The following is a 12,762-nucleotide window of genomic DNA, read 5'->3' as shown; positions in this document are numbered from 1 at the left end:
CAGACCAGAGTAAAGTTATTCACCATCTGAAGTATACAGCAAATCCTTATGACATATCTACAGTTTAGCTCTTATTTGAAACCTGCACTATAGTGAAATCTTACTACAGTTATTCATGGACTAAAAGGAAAAAAGCTCATTTGCTCTAATAAAAAGGTGTACAACAAAAAATCATTCATGTCATACAGAAAGTTAAAGTACTGTTCAAAGAAAATGACATAGATAAATCCGTATTTAAGTTGTCTAATCAAAATAACACGAGAAGTAAACTAACCTTTTAAAATACAGCCACAAAGTGTTGGGTCATTTTGTAAACATCTTGCTATATTTTTGTGAATGCTTGACTCCTCCTGCTAAGAATTAAAATCTTGCCAACTCAGGTTCTTTTTAGATGCTTCCCATCTTAAAGAAATGCCTTCTGTTTTATCATCTGACTCCAAAGCAAGCCAGATTGTGTAATAAATTTGTTTTTTTAACTTCAATAAACGAGTATATATATATGCATGTATAGAGCTACTAAAACTTAGAATTACAGACTAAAATAGGTATAAGGGATCTCAAAGATCTGGGTGTTTTTGCTTTTGGCTAGATAAACACGTAAAATCGCCAGAAGAGAAAAATTACTACACAAAGTACTATTCTGGACTCAAGAACAATATCCCACAGTATGCCCCTTTCTAGTTTTACCACCCTTATCAATAAGGAATTTATGAGGTGTCAAACTATCAAAACCAAATTTGTACTGTTTTCAAGCCACTTCCTCTAGTGGACACCTTCCTCACACAAAAATCTTCATATATTGCAACACGTATCTAATAATCAAGACTTCCCTTAAGCTCCTCTCATCTACACTGAACACTTTAACCTTGCCAAGTACTGTACACCATTTTCCTTTGATCATTCTTAAATTTCTCTGTAATACACATCTCTTTAAAATACCATGATCAAAACTGGACAGTTTACTCAAAAGGGAGTTAGCCATTTCAAAGAATTGAGAAGGAACTATATCTGTGACCTTGGATGCCATATTCATTTAAAAATACCTGAGCATGATGTTGACTTTTTTTTACTGACTCATATGCCGCTTCTCGTCATCCATGATTATGGCTTCCTCCCCTCTTTATTTATACTTAGCCTGTCCTTCTCCTCTTGTATTTGTATGGTTGGGCTTTTCCTCTCACACATACCACCGTGCACTTAATTCATTAAACTTTATATGGTTTTCACAGATCCATTTCACCATTTATCAGAGTACTTTATAGAAATGCTTAAATCTGCAAGTTACAATAACTGCCACTTATGTCTTTAAAGTATCAGGAATATGAAAATACATAATCATCAACACAACACACACTGTAATTTATAATAAATAATAGGACTAAGGACAATATACTAATGCCTACTGGAAACCTACCTCCACTGGACGATCACTCTTTACCAGTGCTATACGTGCCCTTTGCAAGGAACCATCCATTAGCTTGTGAAGTCTTAAAATTAACTTTCTTAACCCCATTTGCTTCAGTGCTTTGTCTACAAATGGTCTATAAATAGAAGTCAGACAATGTCTACTAAAGCCTGCTTCTGTGCTGCAGTCTGGTGCTCCCCAGCCAACAGAATCATCCTCAGATTCAATCCTCTCAAGCTTCTTGGGTATGTAGTCCTGCAATTGGACATCAAAACCGGTGTCTATGGGCTGTGTGATTTCCTGTACCCTTGGATCAGAGATTTGTTCTTCTTCACTTTCATCCGTACTACTTTCCAACTCCTTCAACTCTCCTTCTGTGTCATCACCCTCATCTTCCAGCTCATTTGTCTATGGGCTGTGTGATTTCCTGTACCCTTGGATCAGAGATTTGTTCTTCTTCACTTTCATCTGTACTACTTTCCAACTCCTTCAACTCTCCTTCTGTGTCATCACCCTCATCTTCCAGCTCATTACCTTTGGATGGTCGAGGGGAAGGTATTTCAAACACTGGCCAGCCAATGTCTGATAAATTCTTGATGCCCAAAACAGTGCCCATAATCCTTAATTTCTGATTTAAGTCTTTTGTGATGTTTAACCACAAACAGAGTGCCTGCACCCTGTCCTGGAAGTCTTTTGCAGCATACTTTTCATAGTCCTTTTGAAGAGCCTGCAGCGATGGATAAAGTGCTTCTATGTACTCTAGCAGCTCCATTATCCGTTTTACCTGTTCAAATGAAACCCTCTGGCGTTGGAGATGCTCATGATATGTTGAATAACCCACAATCTTTGTTCCCTGAAGGGCTCTGCACTGCCCTTCTACTGAAGTACCATTAAAACTAGCTCCATTTCTAACAAAGGCAAAACTCCCATAATTAACTTTGAAAGTAAGGATTTCATTGATAATATCTGGGATGGCTTGACGGGCTGTATATAAAAAGAGGTCCTGGTCATTAATGGTCCGTCCTGCATGCCAGGCTTGTAGCTCTAACCAGATCAGTTCATTAGATCGGTTAAACCAGAAAGCAGATGTATTTTCTTGACCTCTTTGCTCCCTGTCCTTCTTCTTTGAGACTGAGGTAAGCTTTAGCAAAAGTCGTAATGTTTCAAAAAACTTTAAACGATCTGCTGGACAGTCAGTCCTAGAAGTCTGGCGTGCAGTTCTGGCTATAGGCATGGGCACAGATACCGGAAGCTTAGCATTGCTACAGCCAAGGCTGAGGTAAGGCTTATTGAGATCCACATCTGGAATTGATTTTTTTGGCAAAGACCCACCCACTGAGTCTAACATGAATGAGCACTGTACATTTTTTTTATGATCACGCTCCGTTGTTCTAAGAGTTGCTCGGATTTTTTTCTCCTGTTTATAGCTGTATTCTTCCACATTCTCCACTGTTTTTCCAGTGTCTTTATGTGGAGGCTGATTTGGTGCATTCATTTTTTCTATCAAAAAAAACAGAACATTATATTAACTCTAAAATATGAAGCTACTCTCAATATTTTCAATAAAACTGATATTCACATGTACTTATATTTTTAGGTTGTAATTAGAGGGGGGAAAAAGCCATAACATATGCTGAAAATTAAAAGAATCATAATAAATACATAACATTTCTCTCTCTGTTTTTCAAAAGATTTTATCCATTTTCCTTACTATATCATACCTGCTGGTTCTCTTATTCAACTACTAACCTAAAACTAGCCATTTACCTGTATACTACAAAGTGCAGTTATCAAATCATTTAATCAAATCTCCAAAAGTAATTAATTTCAATTTATGAAGGGATAAGCAACATGGGGGTTCTGACAGAAGACTGGATTAGAAAACAGATCCAATTCCTGACTTTGTCATTAACTAAATGTGTATTTTAGTACAAAAACTATCATTACTATTATATTTTAAATTAGCAATATTTAAGAATGATGGAATTTTTGTCTATGGTATAAGTCTATGTATTTACTTCTAAATGCCTTAAAACTTTGTATTTAATCCATTTAATGAAATGTTTTCACAATTTTATTGCTTCTAGCTATAAATGCTTATTAACCCTCGTTCATAAAAAATTTGTCCAGGCCAATCCTTTAGATTACTCTTGCCTCTTTGTTTTGTTTAACACTGTATTCTTTATACACTTAAGAGAGCACATACATACCATTCATTTCTATTTAGTTAAGCAATAGTATTTTGAAAGCAAAAATGACATGTGCTTCCAAATGTAACGCTCCTTTATTTTAGTTTTCAAGGTATCAATTTCTACTATACTTGTTACTAAAATACACAAAATGATATACATTATATCAGTATGTAGGACTGGAGGTAAGGATAATGAGTTTAGTTTCTAACACACTGAATTTGAGGTGTCTATGGGACATCCATATGGAGATGTCTGTAGGTAATTAAAATATAAGCACTGGACTTAGGAGAGAAATCCACAGATATTGATTTGGAAATCATTAGTATATATAGATATTATTTAATACCAGGATATACAAAAGAATATCCAGGAAAAGTGTGCAGAAGAGAGGCAATGAGGACCTAGAAGAGAATGTTTTATTAACTAGTATTTTGCATCCAAATAAACGGTTTATGAGTCAAGGAAAATAAAAACTTGCAGAATGAAAACAATTTTATTAGTTTAGGACTTATAATAAAAAAAAATCCAACTTTATAAAACTAATGTGGTATATAGCATTACCGATAATGCCTAAAGAATGTGTGCACAGAATTTCTACTTTAAAATAGCGAACAGGGGAAAAGCATTACAATAATTTATGCATGTTCTTCTAATCAATGATTTAAACAACTTTATAAAACTAATGTGGTATATAGCATTACCGATAATGCCTAAAGAATGTGTGCACAGAATTTCTACTTTAAAACTAATAGCGAACAGGGGAAAAGCATTACAATAATTTATGCATGTTCTTCTAATCAATGATTTAAAGTTCCTAAGGAAAACAAAGAATTAATTGAGAGTAGTGGGATGACTTTAATAACCCTAGAAGACTGGCCATAAACATTTGTACAAAATGAAGCTATATTTACCAGGGGGCAAACCATGAAAATATTAAGAGATGAAGCTTCTCAGCCTAGGTTTTTACTCCAACAATTAAAATGACCTAAGGGAGGAAAATGCCACAATCCCATTTTTCTGTACAGACATAATCTCATTTTGCAAGTCTAAAAAAGTAATTTTATAGGTTATATACAAATCTTGTTAAGCCTACCTTACAGCATACAAAATGGTACATTACACAATTTTTTGAAATGCTGTGTTTACATAAAATAAATGGTTTAATATTTGGATCAATTGTGTGTATAAGGAAAGGCAAATTGGGAAAGAAGCAAGACGGGGCAGGAAAGCTATTTTTACCCCCCAAACAAAAACCAAGTTGTTTTTGAAAAAAATACACAAAATAGAAATTCATACATCTTAAACAATGATGCTAATGTTTCTCAAGCTTAAAACAGACCTAAATCCCAGTCTAGCTACTGTGCAAAAAAGAAAATACTGATTAGTTTATCTCAGCAGTAGCTATATTTTTCAAATAATATATTTATGATGGACAGAGTAAACACAACAGTGATTTCTAGCAACTGAAGACCAGGTAGGCCTCTAAAAAATCATAAGATGCTACCAATTAAGGGAGATTTGAGAAGAAACATTAGGATGCTGTGGAAAAAAAAACTAGACTTAGATAAGTAACTTCTCCAAGCATTTCATGTTTTGACTTTACCCGCTCTAACATGACTAAGGAACTTTTTAACAATACCCAAAAGTCAGTTAATAATAGGTTTGTTTGTCCAGTATTCTGTTAATACTAAATCTCCCTGCAATTAACAAAAAGTTAAATGCAAACAGAGCTTCTGAAAAGGAAAATGGATCAAAAGTACAGGAGTTCAACATATAGACTGTTTTATGTGACAAGTTCTAATTACACGATTACAAAACTAGTTTATAATAAGACTAATGGAACACCTGATCTCCCATGGCTATAAATTAAATGGTGTGATTTTTTTAGTAGCACAATTAAAGCAAACCTCCGAAGTACTTTTTCCTTTGCCCAATCAGCAATAACTTCTGCCAAATCAGAACACAAAAGAATTAAAAATAAATAAATAAATAACTTCATAATGAAACCAAAGGCAAACAATGATAAGCAATATGGTACATTTGTTTAAACAGACATAAGAGAATTCAACTGAATTCCCACCATTTACACCTAGAAATGGCTCCATAGAATACAGATTTTTAAAAAAATTTTCTTTTTAAATCAAGTCCTTGCAATTCTTATGTTCTCCCATACATGTATTGTCCAAATTCAAAACACTGGCCTTATTTGAGCTCACAAAAGAGAAAGCATAAATACATGTATAATCTTTCATTACCTTCAAGTGTGAGATGATCATCAGAGCAACGATGTTTTAAAATATCAAATTTTAGCAATCGGAAGGGACTTAGAGATCTTCTAATCCCAAGTTCTCAAACTTCAATATACATTAAGAACCACTGGTGTTCCTGCTAACATACACATTTCTGGGCCCACTCCCAGTGTCTCTGATTCAGCATGGCTGAAATGGCACCACATTATGGGAAACACTACTTTATTCAATCCCCTCCTTTTCCAGGTAAGGGCTTTACAGAGATTGTCATAATATTCATAACAACATTTTGATGAGATTACCACAGAACACAGATGGTTAGACAGATGGTAAATGTTAGTACAGGGATCCTAACCCACAGCAGTGCCATTGCACCACCCTTACAAAGAGTTGTTCACAAGGCAATACCAACTGACCAAGGAAAGGCCAAGATACTGAGTGCCATAAAAGACAGATGATCGTGGGCTAACTAGTCTGTAAAAGCTTAAAGTAAGAGTAAGTACTTGATTTGGGGCCTTAAAGAATGGATTCGGCTTAAATAAGGGTAGCAAATAAGGCAAGAGAGTGTTTCAAGCCAGTGAAGAACAAAAAAAGGCAGAAAAGAAAAGAGTTTGGCTGCAGCAGCGAGTCTGTATATGGGAAGCCTGAAAACGTAAATTGAACCTTAAAGTCAGGCTGAGTTTGGACTAACAGGCTGAAATATGCATTTAAATCCACTCTGATTAACAATAAACATTTTTCTAGCTATATAGATTGAATCTGACTTGTAACCATTTTTACCAGCTCAATTTTACAGCAGTATTATGTTCTTTAAAAACAAACATTGTTAATCTCACTACTGTTAGCAAAAAAACACATATTTACACATACACACACACACACACACACACACACACCCTGAGATATTTGCTAATGATAGGGAGATTAGTGTGTGTATATGTATGTGTACAAATTTTGATATAAATAATCAAGATATCTGCTCTATCTCTATAATCTGGCTGTAGCAGTATTATAATACTGCTACAAAATGGAGCTGATAATAATGATTACAGGCAGATTTGCTCTGAAAAGAGTTTTGGCTTGGGTGTCTTTTAAATTCCTATTTAATCTATTCAAACTATGAAATAAACTGGATTTACTTTCTTCTGCTATATTAAAAAGAAAATAAAAATTTAAGGATAAAATGGTTTCACTGTCTTTCTCTTAAACCAACCAAGAAATAGTTATATTTAGCTAATTACTATCCAAAACTCATCAAAATCTTAAGTGCTATAATTTGGTAATGACTTAACATTATCCAAAAGTATTATCTTAACACCACAGCTAAATTCTGGTACTCATCAAAGTATAAAATGAAGTGTAGTCAGTCAGTTAATTCAAGAGCTTACCTGGTAGGTTACTCAGCTAGGATGTCAGATAGTTGACTTCCTGTAGGTAATAAGGAGCTAACCATCATTACCCAGATACCATCACATTGTTATCATATTCCTCACAGCTTTTAAACACAGAAATTAATGCTTAGATTATAAAAACATTTTTAACATTTCCAGGGAAACAAAATCAGAAAAATGCAAAAAAGGAATAAAATACAGTTTCGTACACATTTTACTGGCAAACATTTTAAGTCCATCAATAGAAATAAATAAAACACTGCAGTCAATGCTGGTCTCATCTTTATCCTGTATCTCTAGTCCTCTGCTATTTGAGAGACGACCACAATAACAGCCTTTGTTTTGTGCTTTCCTGCCTGATGGCATATTGTACACAGAAATCACAAACTATGAATGACACATGAATCCTTCTGCAGGACTTCTTGTGTCCACTTGCAGGAACTTCTCCAATGTCCATTCCCAGAACTGGATTTACTGGGTCAAAGATAAAACCAGCCTCAATTTGATTGTGTTAACAAATTACTTCCCCCAGGGACTGAGATCACTTACACTCCCCCAGCCTTGTATGAAAGCTGTCATCTCCTCATCTTTGCTAGTACTTGATATTGCTCATTATTTCAATTCTATTGGAAATAGAACTTTGGTAGATCAAAGACAAAAACTGTTTTAAAAAAAAAAGTTAAAAACTTATAAGTTAAATTTAAATGTACAAATTAAATGTAAAATAAAGTATATCAATATAGTTGTAAACTCTCCAAATAAGGTGTCCTGACATTTAAATTAGGGAGTTGTGGCTGTCAAGCCCTGCTTTACAATAAAGGTAAAGATTTAAAATTGGGAAGCGGGAAATGGGGGGAGGGGGGAAAAGACACACAAAAAATGTCACAGAGCCGTGGACCAGAAACAAAACTCTTAATAAGCTACCTGAAAAAAAAAAAAGTTACTCAGTGACTAAAAAACTGATTCTACAGATATATTCTATTTATAAATAGTAAAAATCACAGAACAAAATACCAATACTCAAATACAGTCTTTACACAAAATGACTCTTTTTTTTTTTTCCCTTTTTGTCTTTATTTACTGACCGGTAACGGGATCACAACCCTCAGTGTCGCGCCTGTACCGGGGACCGGCAACGGGATCACAACCCTCGGTGTTGCACCCGCACCGCGCTCAGCCAGTGAGCGGGAACCGGTCTCCACATGGGATCTGAACCCTCAGCGGGAGCGCCGCTGCGCTCCCAAGCGGCACACTCTCCAGTGCGCCACCGGGCCGGCCCCAAAATGACTCTTTTTCAACATCACTAAATGTAAGAAAGTTTTCCCAATAAAATAGTAATTTTCAACTTACAATGGCCAAAAATGACTCTTTTTAAACATCACTAAATGTAAGAAAGTTTTCCCAATAAAATAGTAATTTTCAACTTACAATGGCCATGTTGTATTATATACCTTCTCCCCATTATTCAAGCACATACTAATATCCCTGCTGCTAAGAAGTGAATCTGTAGATGTAATTAAAGTCTCTGGCTTTCGGTTAATCAAAAGGGAGATTTTTCTTAGTCGGAGCTGACTTAATTACATGGAAGCCTTTCAAAAGAAGGTCTTGCCCCTCCCTGAAGGCATCTGTCTGTCCATGTGGGGGGGGTCCACCCTCCGTCCATCTGTCATCACAAGTAGGCTACACTTGAAGTGTAGCCCCAGTTCCCACTGGCCAGTTCCCCAAGAAGCACTCCAGCGTGGAGTGCTGGACCAACACAAGGCACTGAACTTGCAGCCTTGCACAAGCAGTAGTGGAACTGGCTACAGAGAGTAGACTCATTCAGTGCCCAGGTACACATGGGGGACCATGTCTGGGGAAGGTGTCCTGTGTGCTCTTGCATCACCAAGTCTAGAGCTGCTGCAGCAAAGGCTGCAGGTCCTCCTAAGACCTTGGTGCCTGGGGTGCCAAGTGAGCCCTAGGCAGCTGCATCGTCCAACACATAGGCAGATCCCAGGGCTCACCTCCTCATTCCCTCCTCAGTGTCTATATCCTGTGGGTCATGGGTCTCATCTGTCTTCTGAGCAAACATCTGGGGCCAGGGAAGGCCAGAGGGGTCCGGGAGCTCCCACTGGAGCTAGATGCCCTCAGGCAGGTGCTGGGAAGGTTCTGGCTGTGGTCAGGGCCCATGGACTTGGCCACAAGTGGTAAGATTGGGTCCCAGGAAAGTGAATCTGCAAGTTGCTCAGCTGTTGGAGGTGGGGCTGGTCCCCCTGCTGTTTCTTGGGCTATAAGATATTGCACCCTCCTCCCAGGGCAGCATTTCCAGTTGTGGCTCCCACCAAGGCCTTCTTTCACTTAATAATGCTCTGGCCGTGGCTGTGTCACCTTCTCCTCTAGGTGGCTCCCCAGCTTCTGACTAAGTCAGCCAGCCAGGGATAATTTCCCTTTCATTAACTCAACACCAATGGGTTAGGGACATTAATTCCACCTGCAGAACCTGCTGCCCAGCAGCACTGAGATCAGCTTCTAATTGAGTAACAGGGAGATGGTGGGTACATATCACAGGAGCCACCAACTCCCTTATACCCCTACCTGCACGGAGGTAGATCATTACTCTTATTGAGCAAATCTGTTGACATTTATGGGCTTTTTAAAAGTCAGTTTTCTGTAAAACCAACATATGTGGCTGGAGTTAGAGGAGTGTCTCTGTTCTCGGCTAGTGTGGACTGGACCTTGTAGCTTGAGCATTAATTTTGAATTAACTATGCATCTGACACCTTTACCTTTTGAACATAACACATCTCAGGATGAGCTGTTTTGAGAAGAAAATATAGCTAAATGTATGGTAAATATTATCTAGGTCACTGTTTCTTAAACTTCTTTGGGTCACAGACTGCATTTGAGAATCTGATGAAAACTCCATGGTCTCTTTACTTAGAAAAATGCACACATGCACATACTAGAAACTGCATTTAGCTTCAAGGGATTCACAGTCCCCATGATTGGAATATAAAGTAATACAGCTTTGATAATTTTAACTTTCTTTATTCCTTACATTTTGTACATGGTTGCATTTAATTAAATACTGTAATTCAAGTAAGACATTTCTGAAACTATATCTGTATTTATATAGATACACACACACCATACATACATTTGTGTGTGGTATTTATATCTGGCCTCATATTTCTAGTATCACATTGGCCTCATGTATTCAATCACAATTATCAATTATGTTCTTCTGAATAAAGACAACTATAAAATTAGGAAAAGGCAAATTTAAACTAAAGCAGACTGACAGATTTTTAAACACTTATAATGTAGAAGATACAATGAAACAAGGTACTCATACAATGTTGGAAGGAATATAAAAAGTCCTTTTGAAGAATAACATGGGCAATACCTAACAATTTGAAATGTACATACAACTCGATGCAGCAAATCCATGACTAGGTATCTAGTCTACAAAAACACTCCACATATGTGCAAAGATATATGAACAAAGATGCTCCCCACAACAGTATTTTTTATTGAAAAATAAGGAAAATGGTTGTGGTTATCAAAAGAATACTTTAGTTTAAATGTGCTTACACAGAAAGAGACAGCCTCCACCTACTGCTAAGTAGACAAAAAGCAGTCATACCATTTATTGGATATTCTGATCCAACTAATTTTGTAAAATTCCAGATATTGTATTATGGTATGCATCTCTCTCATCTTTACAAAACAAAGAGCTTATTATTATACAGGTGCTCTTCTTAGTACCAATGTTTTCTCTCTTATTTCTTCTGTTTGTATATTTACCATTCCAACATATCACTGGTAAAGGTCTTCAGGAACTCAGCACTATTATAATTCCATCAAATAATTTCAATAAGAGTCAGATTTCTAATCACACGTATGCACCACTCTCTCCCCCTTGCTTTAGCACTTATCGTATGAATGCCACTACCAACACCCCACCGACTAAATAACACAGAGGAGTACTGTTCATCCTGGACACCTCAAGTCTAGCCGTACACTCAACTCTCTGACCAGGATGAGCATCAAACTCAAAATATGCACTAATTGGTGCCCTATGGGCAATAGCCTAACCACAGTTCATGCTACCAATTTTCTCAAGATCTGAATTTACAATTATAAAAAGTAAACCTGTAGTATTAATAGTGAGTCTATGATAATAATATTTCAAGAATCATATCCATGTAATCAGTTCATGACAATGGCTACCATCACTAAATATTACTGGTTACTGTCTCCTCCTTTGAACAGTACCCTCAGTTACCTTTTCATGTCCTTATATTCCTTCAGGGATGCTCCTGATGATTTTTTCATTTATGAGGGAGAGAGGGGCTAGAGGGAGCAAAGACATATGACCTACCAGATGTGTATGCAGGAGCTAGTCTCCTAAGACAGCCAGTGAACCACACCTACTGGTACTGTTGCCCTGTGTAGTCCCCTCCCACACTGACTTTTGACCAGCCCCGTGTCACTAAAGAATGCAGAAGTGAAGTTGCATGACTTCTGAGGCTAAGTCATAAGAACCTCGTAACACTGGTCTCTTAAAGCACTTGCTCTGAGGGAAGCCAGCTGCCATGTACGAAGTCCAAATACCCAGGGACCAGTACGCTGTGAAGAAGCCCAGGCTAGCCATGTGGAAGGTTATGTGAAAAGAAAACATGCCAGTCAGCCTTCAGCTGTTCTTGCCATCTCAGCCCAGGTGCCAGACGTGTGAGTGAAAAACCGATCTTGGACCTTTGAGACCCACCAGACACCATGTGGAGAAGAACAGAGGGCTCAAACTTAGGGCTTCCACCAAGTCAGGACAACACTTCCAGCCAACTGAGCCACTCCAGCTAAGGCTCCAGACACAATGGGACAGAGATGACCTGTGCCCTGCCTAAATACCTGAACCACAGAATTGCGAGCAATAAAAGTTGCTCTTTAATGCTACTAAGTTTTAAGGTAGTTTGTAACACAGCAGTAGATAACCAGAAAAATGTAAATATTATTGGTGACTTTTGTGAAAAAGATGAGTCCAACTTTGACTGCAGTTCTAAAGATAATATTATGATTCAGGGAGCCTTTGCTTTAAAGAAATAATGTGCCAGTTCACATTTCCTTGGAAAGCTTTTAAAATAAATCTGACCAATCTAATTAATTCTGAAAAAATCTTCAAAATACTGAGGGGGCAATAGATATCATGAATTACATGCTAGTTTAAAATACTGGACTCCCTGACTCAGCCTTGAGGTCACAACACAAATGTCACTTGTTGCAGAAGTCTCCCCAACCCCAGGCCTTCTCAATTACCCACCCCCCCCACCTCCATGAGCACCCACAGTAGCCTCCATCCCAGTCTTACCACACTAGGTTGTACTGCCTGTTATTTGTGAACTCCCTAATGGAGATGGGACTAGGTCTTACTCATCATCTAAAACAGTACATGCCTATGAAGTCACTCAAATTCTGATTCAATGGAAAGAATGAAGGAGAAATAAGGGAAGAACAGAGGGAGAAAAGGAAAAAGAGAGTGAGAGATG

At 37.4% G+C, this 12,762-nt stretch overlaps 1 protein-coding gene across 1 annotated transcript in view; it reads right to left on the bottom strand.

Annotated features, from left to right (window-relative positions):
- MAP3K4 (mitogen-activated protein kinase kinase kinase 4) overlaps positions 1-12,762 on the bottom strand; it is an 89,087-nt gene that overhangs the window by 71,367 nt on the left and 4,958 nt on the right. The window contains exons 2-3 of the mRNA XM_008574605.1: positions 1,919-2,905; positions 1,415-1,797 (exon numbers count right to left, since the gene is read on the bottom strand). Coding sequence (XP_008572827.1) covers positions 1,415-1,797; positions 1,919-2,905 — 1,370 coding nt within the window. The remainder of the gene's footprint in view (positions 1-1,414; positions 1,798-1,918; positions 2,906-12,762) is intronic.

This window comes from Galeopterus variegatus, unplaced genomic scaffold (assembly GCF_000696425.1).
Source record: "Galeopterus variegatus unplaced genomic scaffold, G_variegatus-3.0.2 Scaffold1072, whole genome shotgun sequence".
NCBI classification, from domain to species: domain Eukaryota; kingdom Metazoa; phylum Chordata; class Mammalia; order Dermoptera; family Cynocephalidae; genus Galeopterus; species Galeopterus variegatus.
Note: the sequence above shows the minus strand (reverse complement) of the source record. Positions and strands in the feature narration are given on the sequence as shown.